The sequence below is a fragment of the Botryllus schlosseri genome, chromosome 1 (assembly GCF_051294905.1).
Source record: "Botryllus schlosseri isolate E-star chromosome 1, Bs_hap1, whole genome shotgun sequence".
Classification (NCBI taxonomy): domain Eukaryota; kingdom Metazoa; phylum Chordata; class Ascidiacea; order Stolidobranchia; family Styelidae; genus Botryllus; species Botryllus schlosseri.
Genome location: NC_137236.1, coordinates 17364258 through 17392099, shown reverse-complemented (window position 1 = coordinate 17392099; position 27842 = coordinate 17364258). Strand labels below are relative to the sequence as shown.

The 27842-nt window shown below is 39.3% G+C and overlaps 1 protein-coding gene across 1 annotated transcript; it reads right to left on the bottom strand.

Annotated features, from left to right (window-relative positions):
- Nucleotides 1–1097: 1097 nt before the first annotated feature.
- On the bottom strand, nucleotides 1098–21113 carry LOC145443474 (uncharacterized). The gene is made up of 3 exons (XM_080321441.1): nucleotides 20364–21113; nucleotides 1818–2053; nucleotides 1098–1367 (listed from the first exon to the last, which is right to left on the bottom strand). The coding sequence occupies exons 1-3, from the start codon at nucleotides 20542–20544 to the stop codon at nucleotides 1176–1178; spliced, it is 609 nt and encodes a 202-aa protein (XP_080177567.1). The 5' UTR covers nucleotides 20545–21113; the 3' UTR covers nucleotides 1098–1175.
- Between the last annotated feature and the right edge of the window lie 6729 nt (nucleotides 21114–27842).

Sequence of the window (27842 nt, the reverse complement as noted above, 5' to 3'; positions counted from 1 at the left end):
CTTCTAGTTTCGTTCATAAATAGAACAGCAGCAAAGAAAAAAGATAGTTAACATAGACTTGTACATTTCATGTCCTTAACTACATCAAGAAAAAAGAGGATGATTGCTTCAGATCTAACCAAAGAAAACGATGAAGTGGAAAGATATTTCGCAGCCGACCGTGAGAGCATGCTGGACTGAGATGTTTTTAGTTACTGGAAAAGCGTGGCGAGACAGAGTAGTGGTATAATCCACAGTTGCAACACCAATGGGTTACGGGTTCGAGTCCGACCGGGTTCGACTCCAGAATTCCTATCCGAGTGTTGGAGGTTCATCCAGGCTCCTCCTCGCCATCTTAACCGTGTTAGCGGTGTCTTATAAAAGCCTAGAACTGCGCTCTGTTATAAGTCGGCAGCTGCGGAATTTATACGAAGAAAGTTGACCTGGTGTAAATGACCATAGTAGTCGATAAACACCATGAATATACCTCAAAACAAAGAAGTTACAGTAAAAGAGAGAATCGTTCTCCTCGTCCCAAGGCTTTCCGACATCAGAACGCGTCGCGGGTCAGTTTTTAAATTCCGTAGAGACCTCGGACCACGAGAATGCAATATCGAGACAACATACGCAACACTGTTGAGCAACCACGTTATTAAAACTTGCCGTTGGTACAAAGCCGTAATTAACAGGGGCGAAGTGCATGGTTACCACAAAAGAAGTAATATTTTATTGAAGTACAAATACAGCAAGAAATAACATGATCTTAAACCCGCGTGTTGATGACCCCTGGTATAGTGCAAAACGAGCCAAGCTTGGTGTACAGACGTTAACCATTCTTATCCCTATCGAAATATACTGGTATTGGATATGAACCGAACTTGATTTTTGCTGTATTTCTCAATCATTCAAGTTTTGCCAACTCAGTAATTTTAATTCTAATTCTGTATTCTAATTTGGAGAATAAAAACTGCGTAGCTCAAATTACAATTTTAATCTTGTTTGGAAAAAGCTGGGTAGCTCAAATTCTAATTATAATCTAATTTAGAAAAAATTGTGTAGCTCTACTTAAATTCGTCCATCGGTACACCAATGGTAAATAAATTAATCGCTTTATTCACTTAATCGCAATTATCACTAACAAAATTTTACAGTGATCATACCATTGTGTATCAAAAAAATAGATGCATTCACGTGCTCTATATATTTATTTGGCATAAAATAGCAAAGCTTCCAGCCGAGGACTTCAAGTTGTACATCCCATTATATTTCGATCCTCCAGGAAACACGTTGAGTAGTACAGTAGTTTGGTCAGATGCTGGCTTAGGATATCCCGATCTCCAATGTACGAATGGCGCCTCACTGTCATCGGGCAGGTAAACGACTTGAGACTAGAAAATGATATCGAAGGCGCGTCATGTATTTTCATGTCAGATCGCAAAATAAACTGCGAAACAAACTTCGTCACAATTATTACATTCACTCCTTGTGGCACCAAACTCAAGCGCCAGATCAAAGAAATAATGTTCGATTTCAAGCATCAATGAATTCTATCATCGATGCGTGATTACAGGAAAACATTTGGAACAAAGAACAAAAGAGAACCGTGTAACGATAAATTGGAAACCATCAAATCTCCGGCAAATTAAAAAGGTGACATTTATGAATCGCTAATTTCCAATACTAACGTGATATCAATTTCAGAATGATGGTATATTTTGTCGGTGTCTCTTATGAATTGTTCGAATGTTCAGCCCGGCGATTCGATATGTAGGTGTGACGCTTCTGCGTTTGTGTTTCAGTAGCGATTTATTAATATAGTCCAATATAATAATATTTACCTTGGGCTCGTATCTCATGCCGGTCCTGACTCCAATTGAATTTCCTCCATCATTTCTGGTGGCGATATACGGTCTCAGATTATCCATAATACTGTCGTATTGCTCCTTTGCGTAGATGTTGCCAAGTGTAGCGCCTCTCTTTTCGCACGCCAATCTTGCGGCCTCTTGATTGATTTTGCCGGGATGATAGAATATGGCGAAGAAGCAGATACCATTCCATTCCACTGCACACTTATCTGAATACAAATGATCCTGATCCAAGACGGCTAATATAACGATCAGTGTTTATATCTATAAACATCACGTTAACACAGCATTTGTGATATTAGTTCAGAAGTTGGCGTTGTTAGTACATCCATCGCCATCGGTTCGTGAAACCCATTTAGAGTCTCGGCAGTAGCACGTTTCGAAGTTACAGCGGTAATCTAGACTTCTACTCATCGTACGTTGCGATTATATGGCATCTTCACGAAACAGCACAGAAAAACACCCCGTGAAGGACAACAATGAGGGAAGCGAATAAAAGGAGTCAGTAAGATCATATATAAAACAAAAGACAGCCGAAATTTCAAAATCGTGCAGTGCTAAATTGTGAATTAAGTCGTGGCGGATGTTACATTCCTAGACCGTACTTCGTCGTTTCGATATCCGACTATCTAGGGTTGCATTTAAAACAAAAATGAATTTAAAACAAGCAAGTTTGAAGCATGATTCTTGTTTAAAACATGTTATTTATTGTTGTTTTTGTTTTGTTTTTATCCCGCCTTCACGAATATGTTATTGTAACGCCACATTGGATCGACATCGACATTTGGAGTTGTGGCGTAAGTATGGCTTCTTTGACGAAATAGGTTTCCGACCATTGTAGTAAACGGACAAAAAATATATTTACGTGAAGCCACGACTACGTCGTTATGCAACATTATTAAGGTCGGCGGTAATCATCATCAGAACACCCATTCAATACCAATGATCTATACGTGCTGTAATTGTTGAACCGACCACGATTTCGAGGGTTTCAACCATGCCATATCGTGTACGACGAATATATCATATACAAATCTTTCATAGGCTTATACCACATGCTTTTCGAAAGTATGTACACAATTATCTCATTATTAATATACAACTCAATATACAACGAATTGATAAGATGCAGTATATTATCGATTTACAAATTGATATGATACAATTCCAGCCTGCTCCGATGATTGAGGACTATATACCTATATATGCGTTCAATTTCAATTAAACAAGAGGTTTGGTTAAGTTAGGAACAGAGAACAGAAATAGACATTTTGCTAATAAATTCCTTTACCGTACTACTTTACGACAACGTAAGCTGTGAGCTCCGATCACTTCGTTTGCGATCAATTTATTTGTGAGAGAACAATGGAGGCTGAGTAAAACGCACGATCATGGGCTCTCATGGGTTACACCAGGGTTTCGCGTACAATTCGAACATATCCAAGATACAATGAATTTTATCGACATCGATTGCTTGATGACTCGAAATTGACTCGTGGATTTTGCTCCGAGTCACGAGTCAATCCACATTTTCGATACGCCGAGTCAAGTCAAGTCAAGTCATTTTAGCAAAGTGACTCGAGTCGAGTCAAGTCATAAGAAAAAGGTGACTCGAGTTTGACTCGAGTGAAGTCATGACTCGAGTCATCCCAACACTGCGAGTACTACGCGGACCGACGTGGGGGCCTCAACGGCATGTCTACTGTCACTGTATAGAGCTCTAATACGTCCAATTATAGAGTATGGTTTCGAAGCATATTCATGTCCACGAAGTCCGTGGCGCAGACTATCCAGAAGATACAAAATACAGCTCTCGGATGTGCACGGAAGCTATGGCTACGACACCGCACGTGTTGCGAAGCTCCAATACATTTACAACATTACCATGCATGCATGAATTTCCACGCATCAATCCTCTTGCAAAAAAAAAAAAAATGTGCAGCCCTGGTCGAAGAAGCCTGGCAAGAAATCTTGACAGATTCTGCGAATGTTATTACGTTTAATATAATTACCAGAAACGGGCTCGTAGATCTCTACATCAAGAAAATAGGACCATCCGCCGTGGCGCCTTGCTAAAAGCACGGATGTACTATAGACATAGGAAGAACTCATATCACCCGGAAATCATCAAACAAACTAGTGGAGAATATATATACGCTAGCTACAGGGATAGATTGCACGTTTATGCGGAAGGTACGTGGCGTCGGTTTTTATATTAAATCTTTCGAGGTTTCGCACGGATCCTCCCTTAATGTCAGGATATCTATCCTGACAGCAGAATCACTAGGTATAGACGTGACTCCTAATTGGATAATTGTTGTCGTGCGCCGAGGACCCATACATACTTGCGGGGTTGCTGTTTTATCAGATAGTTTGAGCGCCTTAACTATATGCTCCAAGCTCGTAAAACCAGTAATGTATGCGCTATAGTCGATGATACTTTAATTTGCTGCAGATATCTTGACAGTCCTAGGATAAATATTGCATTTATTTGGATTCCAGGTCACCGCGGGGCTAAATTCGGCGGTATCGCCGATAAACTCGCCAAGGATGCTACTACATTTCCAACACAACGATTATCCAGTGGCATCCCAATTTCCCTACCATAATCTATAATAATTATCAAAGAACCGACTCACAGAAGATGGAAAAACAAATTGGAAACAAATTATTCCAAAATCTCTACAAGCGAATTTACACCGCACATGATATCCCGCAGACTCCTCCTCGCCACCTCATCCGCGTCAGCGGTGTCTTACAAAAGCCTAGAGGTGGGCCGTGCTATAAGTCGGCAGTTACGGAAAATAAGAAGAATATCGGCCTGGTGTAAATGACCATAGTAGTCGACAAATACCATGAATACCCCAAAAAACAAACAATATCCCGCAGATACTGGACTATCGAGAACGGAAACAGCGATATTCTTGCGGCTGCAGACTGGGCATTGCAAGCCGGACGGACACTTACATAAAATTGGCTGTCCCGATGATGGCCTTTGTGCAACATGTGGCTTATAAAGACGGTTGGGCATTTCTTGCTTCAATGTTCTCGATATAGCTCGCAGCGTAACTATTTCAAGGACATAACACTACGAAGCCATGTGCCCATAAACATTGTACGACAGTAGTATAGATCGCTCTGGGGGTGGCAGGGGTTCTTATGGGCGGGGTGGCATGCTAACGAGAAACCGGGGGTGGCATGCTAACGTTTTCGTCTTATGGCGGGGGTGGCATGCTAACGTTTTCGTCTTATGGTGGGGGTGGCATGCTAACGTTTTCGTCTTATGGCGGGGGTGTCATGCTAACGTTTTCGTCTTATGGGTGCGGTCGCATGATAACGCGAAACTCGTGGTGACATGCTAACGTTTTCGTCTTATGGGTGCAGTCGCATGATAACGCGAAACTCGTGGTGACATGCTAATGTTTTTGGTATACGTGCGGCGACATGCTAACGACGATAAATGTGTCTGTCGTGTATTCTTACGGTATCTGTGGTGATTCACCATGTGTTCTTATGGGTGCGGTCGTGATTCGCACTTTCAGACATCTCTCGCGTGGTGTTGAATATGTACGAGTCACCAACAATAACCGCGCGGACGGAAACGTGGCTTGTTGCGAGGATTAAGCAGTGCGACCTATATTTCGAATGACCTGTGCGCTGAATTGTTGTCCGTACAGTTTTGTGCTACTATCGTATCGATTATTACACTAATCCAGTCGGTGCTATTACATTCAGCAGTATTCAGTATTCAGCAGCGACACGAAAAGCGAGCAACAAATAACCGCGCTCGTAAATTAACACTTCAAAAAGTGTAAAATAGATTGCAAATCCCGCGATCGCTAACAAGATAATGTCTCGAACATAACCATTTTTTAGTGACTTGGTGTTAAAGACATACCGATCGCTCACAAGGTAATATTGTCACAATAAGTTTGTCACAGAACCGGCGCAGACGGTGAGTCGTAAACCAACAATTTGACACTTTCTGGTGGTCGCTATATGTTTTGACACTTCGAACAGCGGCTGACTTTAGTTGCGCGATAAGAATTATGAGAATATTCAATCAATGTATCAATTTGCCAACTCGAAATGAAACTTACTACACAGCTCAAGTTGATTCGTATCTGAATGTGTTAATTCGGTACAATTCTAATTATTTCGAGAAATCTTTTCGTGATCTTTTGATTCGACCATAACCCGAATATTACTGACACCGACTTTCAGCCACATTGAATTATTCGCACACCCGCGCCGCTGTTTTCACAACTATAACTCTACAAGAATCAAGAATCACAAGTATGTGCATTATACAGTTATTGTCTTTATCAACATGAAATCAAACTCTTAACAAAAACACGCATCTTATCACTCGTCAACTCTATCATGAAAACCCTCGAGTCCTTATCATCAAAACTGTTATAGCGCGGCGTCGGAATCCATTCGTGGGATGTACTAAAGGTAAATCCAAATAATCCAGAATGAAATATTTGGACTTTGACATTGTGTGAATTGGAATATGTTTAACAAACATGACTACCAACTTTCAACCAGTCACATTTCGAGATTATACGCATATTGATTTGAAACAAGTAATGAAACATTACAACTCTATTCGCGACCTGTCTTTACGTTTGTCAAAGAGAGTTTCAGAAATATTATCACCATGACATCTCAACATTTTAACATCTTGCCACCAACAAAAGAGTAAAATACAAAAAACCTTGTCAAGTCAATCCGCTTGTAACTCACCGAACCAAAGCAAAAAGTGTCCATACGAAAAGTAGACAAGACTACGCAAGTAATCACTAACCCACAAACATCAAGTTCGGTTTTAGGCATATACCACCAACTCGTCTTTTTTGTTCAACTGTAAAAGTCGTTACTAGGCCGCAAGACCAAGAAATTACTATGCGGTATATTTTGTAAGACAAAAGTAATTACTTCTCGGTGTCGGCGACTTGAGATTAACATAATATATTTGAGTATACGACATTTGAAAGTATGACCATCGTAGTTTCTTACAATCGACCGCAGGTGTTATATCGAAAATTATCGTGATGTAAACATAAGGATTGTCACATCGATTTAACATATGAGATTTTGTAATGTTCTATCATGACTTGATTATTAAATTATGACATTATTAGACCAGAGTTGTGTTGAAGGTTATTTTGACATCAACAAACTTTTCAGTGCCATTGTTATTAACACATCGAGTTGTAAAACTATGCGTGTCTGAAATGTTCTTGAATGGAAAATTATTCCACCTTGGTACATATCACCCTGCGTATCGCGGATATCAGAAAATATTTTACAAATGTAATTGTCTCCACTAACCAAGACTAAAGATGAAACAACAATTTCCTTTGTTAAACAATAACCGGTACAATACTTTATCATCGTAATCGGCAGTGAGAATTGAAACACTTTCGCACATTATCCAGCGTCAAGATATCACACTAGGTGAATTGACATACCGCCGCTTGATTAATACCTAATCCATTCGCACCATTTCACATACTTTGATCATTACAAAAGTAAACTGGAATATGTTTGCTAGATGCATTCAATTCAGTTACAAATGTCTGTTACACAACAATCGTAATATCGAGGAAGTACTTGCTACACTGTAATTCACTTAACGTGTTTTGTATTGTTGTTCATTTGTAGTATTGATTGTTTTTGAACCCCCAAATAATAATTCCCGACATGAGACCAAACCACCGAAAGTCGTTATACCACCACAACGAAACAATTTGTACGATGTTTGCCAAATGTATCCTATAGTTAGGTGTACTAGAATTATTTGTCTAACACATACACCGACAATGCAACCGAAAATTTTTCCGTTATCATTCGCTAAAGTAAATGTCATCACAATACTCATCAAGCTGTCATCTGTAAATCAAGATTACATCCAACTTGTAACTGTATCGTTTAACTACCGGGCTGCATCAGTTTGCTATTTTTGTCATTTAGTGACTGCTGAACATACCGAACGATACACAGTCACTTCGAAATACTCCGTTGATCGTAATTTCCATCATCATAATAATCGAAGTACAATTGTTTCGAATCGCTGGAGTGGTTGAGCTTTACATCATCAGACTGCCATCTGTACATCAAGAATACATCCGAGTTGTAACTGTGTCGTTTACCTAACCGAGTTGTATGCACCGTTTGATATTTAGCGATTGCTGAACATACCACCTCGAAATACTGCGTTGATCTCAATTCCTTTGTCGTGACAATCGAAGTACATTTGTTTCGATTTCATAAAAACCAACTTTTCTATGACATGATAAATTTTTGAAAAGTTATGCTTAGAAGATTGGTGCATCTCGCGAAAAACTAATATACCACTCATATTGATACTGTTACTCCATTGACCGGTATTTTCAAACGAGTCGATTTTCAACTGAGCAAAATTTATTACTTGAGTTGTCCCGCTTACTATATTTAAATGTAAACTCACCCGTCTTTCAACAACAAAGACATGGATAAAAAGTACACAAGCAAACACAACAAGTTTTACTTTTGTTGGACACCAATTATTATTCCACGCATCTCATTTCATACTAAGTGTATATGAAAGATATTCATGGCACACGAAAATATTCGATATTCCATGCTACGAACATACACAATGATTGGTGACGCTTTCACACTATTTCGATTTAGTGTAACAAAAACAACAACAACAATTTTCGCTGTCTTGACTTATGAAAACAACAGACGAACCTTCATTCAATATTTTGTTTTTGTCAACTAGTTACTTTTTCATGAGACCCCCACAACTCTTACAGACGTACGAAAGATATTTACATCACACAAAGTAATCAACTTTACTCGATGTTCTCACATTACGAAACTAAAGAATGGTTGGTTTGACTCTACAAACTGTTTCGTCACCTCAAGAACTTTATTGTCTGAATGGTTGTTCATGTGTCTTAAGAACCAAATAGTTCAACACAGCACTAGTACCAACAGAAACATCAGAGTTGTTTACACAAAAGTTTGTATGTGTACAGTATGTGAATACCATGTGTAAGTCCAGCACAATTGTGGTATCCATCCGGGTTTAGTTAACACAATTTACGACACCGAGGTCGCCTCATCTTTCGTAAGACAACAAACCAACCAAGGCTTCAGGATATGTCCATGTCATAGCAATACATCAGCTACTCCAACAACAGAGTACATATGTTTTCTAGTTACGGTGCTTACATCTTACACACAAATCAATCTACTTTGCTAACAAAAAGTGCTGAGTCATCAAGTGATTGTCCTCACAACAATACAACTAAAACATACTAACATACAAAATGATCGTTATAGTTTGCACCCCAACGATACATCGTAAAAGTATCAAGTTTCAAGAATCGAGTTATTGAAAAACGTGAAAGTGTTTCTCCTGCGTCAAGTCGTTATGTTGATGAAAGTGTATATTGTAATATCATGATCAATTTGCATTCGTTGGTCACAAACTGTCACTACTCTAAATAATTATTTTTCACTCAAACACAACAGCATACTTGTCGCCATTCGTTTTCATCAAGCACGAGTTCAAGAAACTTACTTACTACGACATGAATTGATATTTTTATGATGTGTAAATACGTAATAATTAATTTTAGTAACACTATATCAACATCATCGAGTTGTGCGAATAGATTTTCATGTGGTCTTGCGGTTTTAATCGAAGCACACATCATGGTCTAATGTAGAGTCGTCTCTATTGTACAACAACTCGGTAATCGAAATGCATGCATTAACATTTGAACAACGATCTTGTTTCGTCGCACCAAAAACATGTTCACTGTCACAATACTCTGCACAAGACGTGGAAATCCTTTTCACCCTCATAATAGTATACCAACGACCACCGACGACAACGTTTAACAATACCAACGACACTGGAAACACTGAACCCACGACACTTACCCGAGTAAAAACACATTTTCCTTTGGCTACATGGCGCTTACCAGAGTAAAAAATATCATTATCACCTGGAGATCCACCGTTACCCGAGCAACAAAACCATTTTCCTTTGGAGATCTATCGTTTACCCAGTGTAACAATACATTTTCACATGGCGATCCATCGTTTACCCAAAGTAACAAAACCATTTTCACTTGCAAATATATTTTTCCCTGGGTTACAAACCATTTTCACTTGCAAATATATTTTTTCCCTGGGTAACAAACCATTTTCACTTGCAAATATATTTTTTCCCTGGGTAACAAACCTTTTTCTCTTGGTAACAAACCTTTTTCACTTGGAAATATATTTTTTCTCTTGGTAACAAACCTTTTTCACTTGGAAATTTATTTTTCCCAGGGTAACAAACCTTTTTCACTTGCAAATATATTTTTCCCCCTGGGTAACAAACCTTTTTCGCTTGGAAATATATTTTTTCCTTGAGCAACAGACCATTTTTACTTGGAAATATATTTTTTCCTTGAGCAACAGACCATTTTTACTTGGAAATATATTTTTTCCCTGAGCAACAAACCATTTTTACTTGGAAATATATTTTTTCCCTGAGCAACAAACCATTTCACTCGGCGGGTCGTCGTTTACCTGAGTAAAAATATCATTTTCCTTTGGAGATCTGGCGTTTACCCATTGTAACAATACATTTTCACTTGGAAATCTGTCGTTTACCCGAGTACCAATACCGTTTCACTTGGAAATCTATCTTTTCCCTGGGTAACAATACCATTTTCGTTTTGAAAACTGACAACCACACCGGTCAATTTGATATTTTTTGTATATTGTTACAACAGACAGCGACAAAATATACACCAACAACGACTCCGATACATTTGTCTAATCAAATATTCACTTGCTCTGATGCATCCCATCAAAATCATTGGTTACTCACATACAATAACAATGTGCTGTTGTACATCGACATGTATGTTTTCGGAATTGGTGAATAAAGGGGTTTCCGATATGTCAGTGATGTCCGGGTTCGTGCTTTGGATTTTCCAGAGTCAAAATGTCTGAATAAAACACCTCCTCGACTTTGGTAACTGGTTGATACACGGATAATGGTGTTCGGAAAACGGATGAATTTATGTTCCCCATCGCGCTGACAACATCGGGTTACTTGTGAGTTTCCCCGGGTCTGTTTACTATATTGTGTCTTTACTGGTCAATACATGTCGCTCCAGTCAGCTGAAACCGGATCACCAATATGAGAAAGTGTGGGGGCCGGATCCGGATATTCACTCATGACCCAACGACCGATATTCAAGTAAACATGTTACAGACCGTGTTTTGTCTCCATGAAAAATACCTATGCATACACCATCACATACAAGTAACGTCACGATTGTTCACAAGTATTCGCGTGAACGACGTATACATACAATGTGTCGGTGTACAAACATCATGGAAAACAAATTCATGTTCTCAAGTCTCATCATGCGACGACTCTGTGGGTATAGATGACACACGACATGATACAACGGATAGTGCATTATGCATACCGATATATTCTCAGTCAAATATGCGAACCATATACAACCATATACCCTGATTTTCGCTGAATATCCACAACACCAACAAATCTGTACATTTCTTTTCCCTTGACCTCGACGATAGAGTTGTCCTCCCAATGTACCAATCGAGTGTATGGTTCATCAGGTGTAAAATCCAAATCAAATGTCACCAAGGTATCGTTTTTCATTTTTAATATTTCCACTGCCGCATCTTGTCTGTGTCGTAAAACCACGGCGTGGGGCCAAAGGAATCTATGGACAGTTACGCGTAGTCCCATATTTACTCGTGGATATGGTTAGGTTACGACAACGTTTTCTCAATGGTTTGTGTGGGTGCACCGTTTCAATACGTAGCTGGATCAACTAGACCGAAAGTTTCCAACCGCGTTTTATAACGACCTATAGAATTACGAGATAGCTCCCTCTTGCGGTGTGATTAACACGAAATAAGCCTTCAACTCACAGAGACACACCTTGGATTACATTATCTAATCGTAATCGAACTCGAGATTCACACACACACACACAGAGAGTCTCTGTTTACGATTCCAATCCGGAGTCACTGCTCACGATGTTTATCTGTAGTCGTTATGTGGGAGTAGCGACATCTGACATATTCATCGCGTGAAAGATTGATAACGATGGTGATCGCCAAATACATTATACCATGTGAAACACTGCGGCCTCAGCAAAAAAGTTCGCAGGTTAGGACGAACAATACGCGGAGGGATTGAGCGAGTTACGCAATCCGATTATGTCGAAGTCTGGATCACGATACAAGTCTACCTGAGAATCCGAACAATCTTACAAAATCAAGGTGTGAATCCGTGAAAGGGCTGTACTCGTGTGAGATTGATTTTTCACAAGTTGGGTGGAAGTCGGTTCAAACTAAGACCATGTTACGTCCAAATATGGCTGCTTGCCTGTCTCCAAGTCATCTATACCCACAGAGTCGTCGCATGATGAGACTTGAGAACATGAATTTGTTTTCCATGATGTTTGTACACCGACACATTGTATGTATACGTCGTTCACGCGAATACTTGTGAACAATCGTGACGTTACTTGTATGTGATGGTGTATGCATAGGTATTTTTCATGGAGACAAAACACGGTCTGTAACATGTTTACTTGAATATCGGTCGTTGGGTCATGAGTGAATATCCGGATCCGGCCCCCACACTTTCTCATATTGGTGATCCGGTTTCAGCTGACTGGAGCGACATGTATTGACCAGTAAAGACACAATATAGTAAACAGACCCGGGGAAACTCACAAGTAACCCGATGTTGTCAGCGCGATGGGGAACATAAATTCATCCGTTTTCCGAACACCATTATCCGTGTATCAACCAGTTACCAAAGTCGAGGAGGTGTTTTATTCAGACATTTTGACTCTGGAAAATCCAAAGCACGAACCCGGACATCACTGACATATCGGAAACCCCTTTATTCACCAATTCCGAAAACATACATGTCGATGTACAACAGCACATTGTTATTGTATGTGAGTAACCAATGATTTTGATGGGATGCATCAGAGCAAGTGAATATTTGATTAGACAAATGTATCGGAGTCGTTGTTGGTGTATATTTTGTCGCTGTCTGTTGTAACAATATACAAAAAATATCAAATTGACCGGTGTGGTTGTCAGTTTTCAAAACGAAAATGGTATTGTTACCCAGGGAAAAGATAGATTTCCAAGTGAAAATGTATTGTTACAATGGGTAAACGCCAGATCTCCAAAGGAAAATGATATTTTTACTCAGGTAAACGACGACCCGCCGAGTGAAATGGTTTGTTGCTCAGGGAAAAAATATATTTCCAAGTAAAAATGGTTTGTTGCTCAGGGAAAAAATATATTTCCAAGTAAAAATGGTCTGTTGCTCAAGGAAAAAATATATTTCCAAGTAAAAATGGTCTGTTGCTCAAGGAAAAAATATATTTCCAAGCGAAAAAGGTTTGTTACCCAGGGGGAAAAATATATTTGCAAGTGAAAAAGGTTTGTTACCCTGGGAAAAATAGATTTCCAAGTGAAAAAGGTTTGTTACCAAGAGAAAAAATATATTTCCAAGTGAAAAAGGTTTGTTACCAAGAGAAAAAGGTTTGTTACCCAGGGAAAAAATATATTTGCAAGTGAAAATGGTTTGTTACCCAGGGAAAAAATATATTTGCAAGTGAAAATGGTTTGTAACCCAGGGAAAAATATATTTGCAAGTGAAAATGGTTTTGTTACTTTGGGTAAACGATGGATCGCCATGTGAAAATGTATTGTTACACTGGGTAAACGATAGATCTCCAAAGGAAAATGGTTTTGTTGCTCGGGTAACGGTGGATCTCCAGGTGATAATGATATTTTTTACTCTGGTAAGCGCCATGTAGCCAAAGGAAAATGTGTTTTTACTCGGGTAAGTGTCGTGGGTTCAGTGTTTCCAGTGTCGTTGGTATTGTTAAACGTTGTCGTCGGTGGTCGTTGGTATACTATTATGAGGGTGAAAAGGATTTCCACGTCTTGTGCAGAGTATTGTGACAGTGAACATGTTTTTGGTGCGACGAAACAAGATCGTTGTTCAAATGTTAATGCATGCATTTCGATTACCGAGTTGTTGTACAATAGAGACGACTCTACATTAGACCATGATGTGTGCTTCGATTAAAACCGCAAGACCACATGAAAATCTATTCGCACAACTCGATGATGTTGATATAGTGTTACTAAAATTAATTATTACGTATTTACACATCATAAAAATATCAATTCATGTCGTAGTAAGTAAGTTTCTTGAACTCGTGCTTGATGAAAACGAATGGCGACAAGTATGCTGTTGTGTTTGAGTGAAAAATAATTATTTAGAGTAGTGACAGTTTGTGACCAACGAATGCAAATTGATCATGATATTACAATATACACTTTCATCAACATAACGACTTGACGCAGGAGAAACACTTTCACGTTTTTCAATAACTCGATTCTTGAAACTTGATACTTTTACGATGTATCGTTGGGGTGCAAACTATAACGATCATTTTGTATGTTAGTATGTTTTAGTTGTATTGTTGTGAGGACAATCACTTGATGACTCAGCACTTTTTGTTAGCAAAGTAGATTGATTTGTGTGTAAGATGTAAGCACCGTAACTAGAAAACGTATGTACTCTGTTGTTGGAGTAGCTGATGTATTGCTATGACATGGACATATCCTGAAGCCTTGGTTGGTTTGTTGTCTTACGAAAGATGAGGCGACCTCGGTGTCGTAAATTGTGTTAACTAAACCCGGATGGATACCACAATTGTGCTGGACTTACACATGGTATTCACATACTGTACACATACAAACTTTTGTGTAAACAACTCTGATGTTTCTGTTGGTACTAGTGCTGTGTTGAACTATTTGGTTCTTAAGACACATGAACAACCATTCAGACAATAAAGTTCTTGAGGTGACGAAACAGTTTGTAGAGTCAAACCAACCATTCTTTAGTTTCGTAATGTGAGAACATCGAGTAAAGTTGATTACTTTGTGTGATGTAAATATCTTTCGTACGTCTGTAAGAGTTGTGGGGGTCTCATGAAAAAGTAACTAGTTGACAAAAACAAAATATTGAATGAAGGTTCGTCTGTTGTTTTCATAAGTCAAGACAGCGAAAATTGTTGTTGTTGTTTTTGTTACACTAAATCGAAATAGTGTGAAAGCGTCACCAATCATTGTGTATGTTCGTAGCATGGAATATCGAATATTTTCGTGTGCCATGAATATCTTTCATATACACTTAGTATGAAATGAGATGCGTGGAATAATAATTGGTGTCCAACAAAAGTAAAACTTGTTGTGTTTGCTTGTGTACTTTTTATCCATGTCTTTGTTGTTGAAAGACGGGTGAGTTTACATTTAAATATAGTAAGCGGGACAACTCAAGTAATAAATTTTGCTCAGTTGAAAATCGACTCGTTTGAAAATACCGGTCAATGGAGTAACAGTATCAATATGAGTGGTATATTAGTTTTTCGCGAGATGCACCAATCTTCTAAGCATAACTTTTCAAAAATTTATCATGTCATAGAAAAGTTGGTTTTTATGAAATCGAAACAAATGTACTTCGATTGTCACGACAAAGGAATTGAGATCAACGCAGTATTTCGAGGTGGTATGTTCAGCAATCGCTAAATATCAAACGGTGCATACAACTCGGTTAGGTAAACGACACAGTTACAACTCGGATGTATTCTTGATGTACAGATGGCAGTCTGATGATGTAAAGCTCAACCACTCCAGCGATTCGAAACAATTGTACTTCGATTATTATGATGATGGAAATTACGATCAACGGAGTATTTCGAAGTGACTGTGTATCGTTCGGTATGTTCAGCAGTCACTAAATGACAAAAATAGCAAACTGATGCAGCCCGGTAGTTAAACGATACAGTTACAAGTTGGATGTAATCTTGATTTACAGATGACAGCTTGATGAGTATTGTGATGACATTTACTTTAGCGAATGATAACGGAAAAATTTTCGGTTGCATTGTCGGTGTATGTGTTAGACAAATAATTCTAGTACACCTAACTAGAGGATACATTTGGCAAACATCGTACAAATTGTTTCGTTGTGGTGGTATAACGACTTTCGGTGGTTTGGTCTCATGTCGGGAATTATTATTTGGGGGTTCAAAAACAATCAATACTACAAATGAACAACAATACAAAACACGTTAAGTGAATTACAGTGTAGCAAGTACTTCCTCGATATTACGATTGTTGTGTAACAGACATTTGTAACTGAATTGAATGCATCTAGCAAACATATTCCAGTTTACTTTTGTAATGATCAAAGTATGTGAAATGGTGCGAATGGATTAGGTATTAATCAAGCGGCGGTATGTCAATTCACCTAGTGTGATATCTTGACGCTGGATAATGTGCGAAAGTGTTTCAATTCTCACTGCCGATTACGATGATAAAGTATTGTACCGGTTATTGTTTAACAAAGGAAATTGTTGTTTCATCTTTAGTCTTGGTTAGTGGAGACAATTACATTTGTAAAATATTTTCTGATATCCGCGATACGCAGGGTGATATGTACCAAGGTGGAATAATTTTCCATTCAAGAACATTTCAGACACGCATAGTTTTACAACTCGATGTGTTAATAACAATGGCACTGAAAAGTTTGTTGATGTCAAAATAACCTTCAACACAACTCTGGTCTAATAATGTCATAATTTAATAATCAAGTCATGATAGAACATTACAAAATCTCATATGTTAAATCGATGTGACAATCCTTATGTTTACATCACGATAATTTTCGATATAACACCTGCGGTCGATTGTAAGAAACTACGATGGTCATACTTTCAAATGTCGTATACTCAAATATATTATGTTAATCTCAAGTCGCCGACACCGAGAAGTAATTACTTTTGTCTTACAAAATATACCGCATAGTAATTTCTTGGTCTTGCGGCCTAGTAACGACTTTTACAGTTGAACAAAAAAGACGAGTTGGTGGTATATGCCTAAAACCGAACTTGATGTTTGTGGGTTAGTGATTACTTGCGTAGTCTTGTCTACTTTTCGTATGGACACTTTTTGCTTTGGTTCGGTGAGTTACAAGCGGATTGACTTGACAAGGTTTTTTGTATTTTACTCTTTTGTTGGTGGCAAGATGTTAAAATGTTGAGATGTCATGGTGATAATATTTCTGAAACTCTCTTTGACAAACGTAAAGACAGGTCGCGAATAGAGTTGTAATGTTTCATTACTTGTTTCAAATCAATATGCGTATAATCTCGAAATGTGACTGGTTGAAAGTTGGTAGTCATGTTTGTTAAACATATTCCAATTCACACAATGTCAAAGTCCAAATATTTCATTCTGGATTATTTGGATTTACCTTTAGTACATCCCACGAATGGATTCCGACGCCGCGCTATAACAGTTTTGATGATAAGGACTCGAGGGTTTTCATGATAGAGTTGACGAGTGATAAGATGCGTGTTTTTGTTAAGAGTTTGATTTCATGTTGATAAAGACAATAACTGTATAATGCACATACTTGTGATTCTTGATTCTTGTAGAGTTATAGTTGTGAAAACAGCGGCGCGGGTGTGCGAATAATTCAATGTGGCTGAAAGTCGGTGTCAGTAATATTCGGGTTATGGTCGAATCAAAAGATCACGAAAAGATTTCTCGAAATAATTAGAATTGTACCGAATTAACACATTCAGATACGAATCAACTTGAGCTGTGTAGTAAGTTTCATTTCGAGTTGGCAAATTGATACATTGATTGAATATTCTCATAATTCTTATCGCGCAACTAAAGTCAGCCGCTGTTCGAAGTGTCAAAACATATAGCGACCACCAGAAAGTGTCAAATTGTTGGTTTACGACTCACCGTCTGCGCCGGTTCTGTGACAAACTTATTGTGACAATATTACCTTGTGAGCGATCGGTATGTCTTTAACACCAAGTCACTAAAAAATGGTTATGTTCGAGACATTATCTTGTTAGCGATCGCGGGATTTGCAATCTATTTTACACTTTTTGAAGTGTTAATTTACGAGCGCGGTTATTTGTTGCTCGCTTTTCGTGTCGCTGCTGAATACTGAATACTGCTGAATGTAATAGCACCGACTGGATTAGTGTAATAATCGATACGATAGTAGCACAAAACTGTACGGACAACAATTCAGCGCACAGGTCATTCGAAATATAGGTCGCACTGCTTAATCCTCGCAACAAGCCACGTTTCCGTCCGCGCGGTTATTGTTGGTGACTCGTACATATTCAACACCACGCGAGAGATGTCTGAAAGTGCGAATCACGACCGCACCCATAAGAACACATGGTGAATCACCACAGATACCGTAAGAATACACGACAGACACATTTATCGTCGTTAGCATGTCGCCGCACGTATACCAAAAACATTAGCATGTCACCACGAGTTTCGCGTTATCATGCGACTGCACCCATAAGACGAAAACGTTAGCATGTCACCACGAGTTTCGCGTTATCATGCGACCGCACCCATAAGACGAAAACGTTAGCATGACACCCCCGCCATAAGACGAAAACGTTAGCATGCCACCCCCACCATAAGACGAAAACGTTAGCATGCCACCCCCGCCATAAGACGAAAACGTTAGCATGCCACCCCCGGTTTCTCGTTAGCATGCCACCCCGCCCATAAGAACCCCTGCCACCCCCAGAGCGATCTATACTACTACTTACGACTACACCACTTTACCAGTGATTGATTTCCTAACCAAGAGGCAACTATAATGCATTCCTATGTGTACATTCCTATAACACCTTGGTCTGGTGCACAAAGCCGTAGCTGTTATAAGTGGAGCCCGAGCGATATCGGATTTTTGGGCCGATACCGATAAAACCAATATCTAACACCTTCACCGATAACACCGATATATTCAGCCGATAATCAAATAAGGTAGAATCTACCTCAAAAGCGCATTTTCAAAACTGCAGAGCATTCATATCAACAGCTTTACAGCCATTGTCATATTCGAACATGAAATAAACTAGGAAGGCTGCATCTGGACACCTTGAAAGTGGAAGCTATATGAAATACAGCAATCTTACCAGTCTAGAGGTCAAGGATTGTAGGTTTCTGACTTACTACCACCATGTTGTGACGTCACAAATATTGCCGATACTTTTTCACCATCAATGACCGATACCAATAATTATTTCTCAGTGTGATATCGACTCGATATTATCGGCGAACCGATAATCGATCGGGCTCTAGTTATAAGCACCACAATCGCCAATATACATATACATACATAAACAAAAAGCGAACATACTAAATACTTGATCGTGCGAGATTCACGCAGAATTTGAAAGACCTTATTACTCAGTTATTACTCCAAAGCGTATGAATTATTATTGTCATGTCGCATTCGCGAAATATGAATGTGTGAATCGGTCGGCACTGATATTCTCAAAACAGCTTGCAGCGTCAAATCTTTGCGATAGTCTAGTGGTGATCGCCGTGAAATTATACTCAACCAAACTTAGTTCATATCCAGCAGATATCACTTTTGGACAATTTACCCTTCGGGTGTGAAATGTGCTTAGTAACTGGGATGGCGTTTTGCAATATGACCGGGTGCAACAAAATTGCTTCTCCTCACTACTTTTCGTAAATAGAGATCATTGGTACGAAGTAAATGTTCTGATAATGATGACCACTGACCGTAAAAATGCTGCAAGACGATGAAGCCCAAGCCTGGTTAAAGCTATTTTATGATCGTGACAGAGATTGAAAGCCTATTTCGTCAACGGGCCTATATTTACCCTATATTTTAAATTGTGGATATCAATCCATTATGACGTCGCAATTGAATATGCGCGTCGTTATTGCATAGGAAAAAAAAGAAAAAACATCAAAGCACATGACTCAAACAAGTCAATTTTAAATTGATTTTTGTTTTAAACACAGCCCTACCTACTCCTCTTACGTCACAGTAGTACCCGGTGAAAAATGACTAGGGAAAGTAAATGAAAGGAATCAGTAAATACAGCAATCTTACATATGAAGAAGACCCTGTGGACGAATTCGTGATATCATCTCACAGACTCCTTTAATTTTTGATCCGTATATAGCCGAAGATGACTTATATTTCGAAGTAACTTATACCAGAAGATGATTACGGATCGAGGCTCACCAGGCCCTTATGAGAGATAAGCGCCACTACTACTTTTACCGTATTAATAGTAATATTATTAATACAAAAAAGAGAAGGTATGAAAGATCGGGAATTAGACCGAGGTGGTTGTAAGATTGCGAGACTGTACTTGGTAGTTTCGATATCCCCCTATCTGGTCGTTACATCGCATTGTGTCGTCTGCATCGTATCGTGCATAGATCGAATATTAGAGCTGTTGACTATGAATATTATTATAATCTCGAAAACATGGAATTTCATGGATGAAAGAAAGAAAACACACAATTATTAAAGTTGTGAAGACTTAAAACGATTACCTGTGTGTTGTAGTATCTTCAAATTCAGGCGGTATTCCAAATCGGAGAGTCTCTGCTCCAACTCAGAAAGTCTCTCTATGACCTCTTCGGTGGTGGGAAATTGATTACCATCGTGGGGCAACGCGGTAATTGAATTCGCGAATAATATAACTCCAGTAATAAACCACAAGAACGTATTCATAGTAACTGGTACTTGCTACGTTTTTCTGAATTCAACATGTTTTATTTCAGATGATGATGTAGCCTGTGCTATATGCAATGATAAGAATGCCCCAGCAGATGTATATATCTGTTCTTGTTTGAAATCAATATATTAGACGACGGGTCACATTGCTTCAGTGCAATTATTCAGCAATGATATTTTACCGGAACGTCATTGCGAGTTCACGCTTTCTAGGCTTCGTAAACCCTGAATAAAAGGATATCCCGATTATAGCTCGCGTGGCGTTCGCAATCGTTTAGTAAATCAACAGACACTTGACTCGCTTACATGTGTCCTACCTTGTCTTCAATACTGAAATAATGGAGCGTTAGATTATTTTCAGACTTCAAGCTACTACTGTCTATCTATGCTATGGTTATAGCAATAATCGGACTCTATCCCACGGTAGCAAACATTTGACAAATATTTACAGGCTACTTTCAGTTTGGAATGATGACGATTAAGTAAATTGAGAGTGTAATGTTGTCTGGTATTCGTTCACGCAACAATGTGTGGTGCAGGCATCGTTTCTACCTATCACACGAATCATAATAGACCGAAGTATAGTGAATTGGATGGTTCAAGAGAATGTTTGAGATCGATGCACGCCCAATGTTGCCCCCTATTGCGATACCAGTTTTATTTCATCATAAGTGGACCGCAATTGAGTAATGTTTGTATATGGCTCTATGCTAATCCAATTTATCTATACTTTCGAAGAACAAACGAATTTTGTCAATGGAATCGCCTATATCCCACCATCGATCAAGAAATATTAGATGGTTGATGCTATAATTCAAGAGCATCCTAAATTGATAATATCCGAACTGTACTATAGGTTTTTGAATCCGTACCCGTAGCTCTTCATCAATGCGACTGCATGTACAAGCGGGTAGCTAATAATTATGTTAAAGCACGATTACACCATGTCACATGCCTGTCTCTTCACATGCTGCAAATGATTGCGGACAATGCCCCCACAGTAGGATTGTTCAAAAATAACGTTTCTCCGGATTCCGGGAACTCACTGTATGGATTGTTAGGTTACCTAAAAATGCTGCACAACAAATTTGGCTCAATTTCAAGGTAGATGTGGACGCACAAGAGTTTGAAACTTTCAATTTACTATAAAATAATTTGTTAGACTTTACTGTTAACCCCATAAAATTGTGGAGTTGTCTAAAAACTGATAAAAAACAAATTTTACGCAATTCCTATCTGTAGAAGAAAAATTATTAGATTTAGTCATCACTACATCTCCGTTTACCCATCGACAAGGCTATTTTGGCGAATCCAAAATTTTTACCTGCAAAAGCTTCTTTCTTTAACTAGTAGCGTTGCGCGCTTTGACACTTTGGATTTTGAGAATACGATATGCCACGATTAAAAAATGGATGGTCATCGACGGAAGTTGATGGGAGTTATAATTTGTTGCGGAATCAATAAATGGAAATGCACTAGATATAGTTTTGAGGGACGCGTCTGAAATGGAGATGATCAAGTGCAATATATATGATCACGACTGTAGTCCGATTACGATATAAAACTCTTGACTTTATATGCGGAAAGGAAATGCGGCGTTGAGAGTCTTATACTGCTATGATTTCAATCATCATAGTAACTACCATGCCCACCGCCTCATTCCACTGCATCTCATCTCCAATACCAAGATTAGTGACTGCCAGATCGTTCCACGCTTGCAGATACCACCCCCAATGGCTATCGCCGAATTCTACCCCACTATGTCTAGTAGTAGGGAACATTCGACAAACTTTTACAAGCTACTTTCAGTTGGTAAGGATGAAAGAAAAGTAAATTTAGATTATGACATTGTTTGGTTTTCATACTTATAACACGCAGCCAATATTTCCTACAACGACTTTATTTATCAAGTTAGACGTATGCTTGTTCTTGTTATATCCAAAACATTGGCGCAAGCATGGTCATTTCAGCAAGATCAGAGTCTTTTGCGGTCTTTTTGTCATATTACGGACGACTACCACGCTAGCGCTCTCCCATCATCGTTCAAGCTCGTTTTTAGTTCGTCTGTATCATCTTGTAGTGTGCTGCCGATTTTTGGCTCGGCTCAACTTCACACTGCATATAAGTCGGCGAACATTAATGAGGCTTGTGATAACTTAACACAGAAAATATTCCAGGCGGCTAGTATATCTATACCAATGAAACGTAATCATAAAAAGAACCCAGTTCCCTGGTGGAATGAAGAATGCGATCGGGCCGTCAGATGGAAGAAAGCTGCTTTCCTCAAGATGAAACGTACTTTCGGCGTCAAACATATTATTGAGTTCAAACGTCTTCGCTCACTCTGTCGGAGAACAATATTGAAAGCAAAAAAGTCATCATGGAAAGCGTTCTGTGAATCACTCGGCAATAAGGCGAACCTCCGGCAGGTCTGGAATATTGCACGATCCATATCCGGAAAACGAACAACTGGTGCAATCCCTGATCTACAGGTGGGTACAAGTACTGTAAAGTCAGAGAAGGAAAAAGTAGATGCAATAGCCCAAGCTTTCGAAAGCGTTAGTAGTAACTCTCAACTTTCAGAGGAACTCAGACTTAGGAGACAACAGCTAACCATTGGACATTTAATCAACGACAATAGCAACCACCAATTAGACTGTCCTTTCACGATAAATGAGTTAACTAAAGCCATCAAATCCAAAAAAAGCTATTCTCCTGGCAATGATATGATCAACTATACTATGTTTAAGCACTTGCCGACATCTGGCTTGACAGGCATGTTAGACATTATAAACCAGTCTTGGAACTCTGGACAAGTCCCTCGGACTTGAAACAATCCACAGTTGTTCCTATATTGAAGGGAAATAAAGACCCATCCCTTACAAATTCATACCGCCCAATCGCCCTAACGAGTCATTTCAGTAAAGTCATGGAATCTATGATCGCTCATCGTCTATCTTGGTTTTTGGAAACCAACGATTTACTTCATACCTCTCAATGTGGATTTCGACGTGGTCGGAGGTGTCTCGATCATGTACTCGCTCTGCATGATGAAGTCTACAAAGCAATTCACAACGGACGTTCCACAATCGCAGTGTTCATCGACATTAAGAAAGCCTACGACACGGTTTGGCGACAAGCAGTTATTCACAAACTTTTTCTATTAGGAGTCCGAGGTAAGATCTTGAATTGGTTGAACCAGTTTCTCACTGACAGGTCGTTTCACGTAAGGCTCGGTACTACACTATCAGAATCGTTTATTACGGAAAACGGAATCGCCCAGGGAAGCGTCCTCAGTACTTTACTCTTCGCGGTAATGATTAACGACCTCCCCGCCACTGACTTCACACTGCCGATTATACGCCGACGACATTGCATTATGGCAAAGTGACCTGAACATTGAAGCTATCGCTTCTGAGATACAGGTATCTCTAGAACAGGGGTTCTCAGCCCTTTCTTGGCCGTGGCCCATTTCCCGGTTTAAAAATGTGCTGTGGCCCACCTGATATCTTAAAGTCATAATCCTGTTTAATGCGTGGTCATGGACAGCGCCGATATGCCTATTTCTCTCAAATATGCGCATTATTCTCTAACTGATGATATTTAAATCTCGATTTCCCAGGATATGACATCGCGAGAAGCGCGAAAAAAAAATCCAAGTTGAATAAATATCCTCCAACAAACGACCAACGACATAATCTTGCGCCCCTTCGAGTTCCGCAATTGGGGGTGTGGGTGCGGTAGTTACGGCCCTGGTAGATTATAAGCTATAGCTCCTCAGTAGATTATTTTCGTCCGCTGCTCGCGATTCGCGTCCCATCCGCGTCCCATCAACGTCCCATCCCGCACTTTGTGATTGGGACTTTAGTAATACTATTGTGGGGAATATTATAATCGTTCTGGGACAGCATCGAACAATTCATTGGTGGATGGGGTACTACAGAGAAGTGAAGAAAGATTTTTCAATATGCATTATGTACTTTGTATGCCTTGTACCAAAACAACTGAAGTTGCGATGTCAGAATATTCAAGCCAATGATACAATCAATTCCTGTGACTCTTTCATTATGTACAATGATTTCCAGGCCGGACATTTTAAACCGACTTCAACGATTAATACGCTCCGATAAATCCTCGATCCATTAAGATTTGTCGAGGTGGTGCGGTATACCTTCGCCAGAAGTTGCTAATAGTTTGCAATTATGGCTAATTTAGCTTACAATAATACGGCCTGCCGAAGTACAGTAAATCTGTACATCAATTTTACTTCATTGCGAGTTCATTGCATACCCCTTTCAACAGCATACGGCATATGACGCTGCCGTAATACTTGGTTACTTCAGCATTATCTTCCAGTTATTATACGCTTGAAATTATTTTAGTTGCTGTTAACCGCAGGTTGTCATAGCCAGTAGAAAAAGCCACCGTTTCTCCCTAACGTTTTCGATTTGTACATGCTGACTTCATACGTGCCACTACATATAATCAGAGTCGGATGAAATCTTTGTAGCTATGTAGCCAACGTATAATTAGATAATACGAATATATTTTTAGCGAATAACATATAAAATATAACTAAACTTACATTAATTCAGAAATTTTCTAAATAGCTCTGTGGCCCCCCTCAAAATGCTCTGTGGCCCACCAGTGGGCCATGGCCCACCCTTTGAGAACCCCTGCTCTAGAATCAGTACACCAATGGTGTAGGAATTGGGGATTTGAAATCGCAAGTCAAAAAACTGTGGCAATGCTTTTCACCCGGAAACGGGAAGTAATTCTCCCCAATCTACGTATGGGAGATCACGTGATAACTTTTGCGGATACTTACAAATACCTTGGAATAATATTTGACAAAAGACTAAACTGTAAGTATCATATTGATTACATAGCTCAAAAGTGCGAAAAACGGATAAATTTCCTGAAACTGATGTCTGGAGCGAAATGGGGGGCTTCGAAACATGTAGTTCTAACTTTATACAGAACTCTAGTAAAATCCGTGATTGATTATGGAATGTAGGCGTATTTCTTCGCGCCTGTGACGTACCTGAAGAAAATCACGGTAATCACTAATAAGGCATTACGGGTGTGCTGTGGTGCGATGAAAAGCACTCCGATATGTTCGATAGAAGCGTCGTGCAACGAGATGCCAATACACATAAGACACATGTTTCTTTGTTTGAAATACCGATATGAAACTTTAACTAAGTCGAATCACCCAAACTCTGAGTTACTCCAGACATCGTGGGAAGACACATACTGCCTATTGAGAAACAGATATTGTACGTTCAACTTCTTAACAAGATCGAACCCACTCGACGACCAGTGTATTCACGGCTAGGAACTCGTTCGAGCAGCGCCTTGGACAATCGGTGATTTACAGGTTGATTTGTCATTATCACGAATTATCAATCGACACTCATTCCGATACATTGTGGACGTAGCCTATACTGAACTAATGGGCTCATACCCAAACCATTTACATGTTTTCACAGATGGATCGAAGACCACAGATGCCACTGGTTATGCGATATTCGTAAAGGATCGGAATATAACAATATCCCACAAATGCCAAGGAGCTCTGTCGTCATTCTCAGTAGAATCATATGCCATATTATCCGCTCTTCATTGGATCGAAACGAATAACGTTAGCCGAGCTGTTGTTCTCAACGATTGCCTCAGTGCGCTGGACTGTATAGCCAATTATCGAACAGATGGGCCTTTTATCGTTAATGTTCTCAACAGGCTGACGAGTGAAGGAAAATCAATCACGCTCATATGGATTCCGGGCCACGCTGGAATTCCCGGCAATGAAGTAGCCGATCGTCTGGCCAAGGAGGCGACATCGTCACACCGTGCCATCACAATTCATGACACCCCTATAGACGATACAAAGAAAATCGCTTTACATAAATGCAAAGCTATTTGGAACCGGGAATATCTCGATTCAGAAACAGGAAGCCATTACAAAATCTTCCGACCAAATCTGGAGGTGAAATTACCATCAGTCCCACCAAGACGCAGCGAAGCTACGTTGTTTCGACTACGCACCGGTCATTGTGGACTCAATGCACATCTCCACCACATTGGCTGCTCGGAATCACCATTGTGCGAGCATTGCGGCGAATTGGAAACAGTCGAACATTATATTATGACCTGCTCACATCTGACTGAGATAAGAAGAAAGCTACAACGTATCGCGCAGACCAAGAACGTACCTTTCCAGCTATATAACCTTTTAACGGACAGCAACATTATTGCCGATCTACTGGACTTCATACGAGAGTCAAAGCGTCGCATTTAGCTACGAACTCATCTTGTATTTTCATGACATTTCATGCTATCATTTTGATCAAAATGTCTAAATCGCCGTGGTGCAAAAAGCCTTCGATGCGAAAAGCACCACTAAATGTTTTTATACATAATAATAATAATAACATGGAGACACAATAGGATTGGTCACTACATTCATCTTGAATTATGCAAACATTTTAACATCACCACTTCGACAAAAAATTGGTACGATTACAGCCCAGCACCAGTGACAGAAAACGAACAAGTAAAAATTCTGTGGGATGTACCAGTTATAACTGACCGCGAAATCAGGAGCAACCGCCCGGATATAATCGTCAAACTAAAAAAGAAAAGAGAATGCTTATTCATTGAACTGGCTGTCCCAGCTGATCACAACCTACTGCAAAAAGAATCAGAAAAATACTCCAAATACGCAGACCTCAAAATGGAATGTGAGAAAATGTGGCGATGCAAAATAAACATTGTACCGATAGTCATTGGTGCTACGGGGGTCGTGAGCAAAAAACTCATGAGACATATCCAACAAATTCCGGGTAACGTTCGATTCGACATGATCCAAAAGATCACATTATTGGGCACTGTGCACATTCTTCAGAAGGCCTTGAATGCACCACTGGACTAAAATTACGCTTGTGAATCACAGCATAATTTCTGTAATTTCGATTCTTCATCTTCAATCATCTCTACCTCTGCTCTGTAACCCTTGCCAATTCTTCATCTGCTGCAATTCTGTAATCTGACTTCTCCGTGTATTGCATAGGAATAACAATTTGAATGTATTACTGAAATTTTAAAAATTTACTCCAATCTCGCCATTTTCCTTTGGGGGCAGGTTGCTCCCCGGATTATGTGTGTATCTACCAGTTTTACTGTGAATAAAGAATAAATAATAATAATAATGTCACAGAAATTAAATTGAAAAATACCAGTAAATTAATTAGAATGGGCGATTAGTTAGTCGCACGTTGACTTTCCTACGTTCT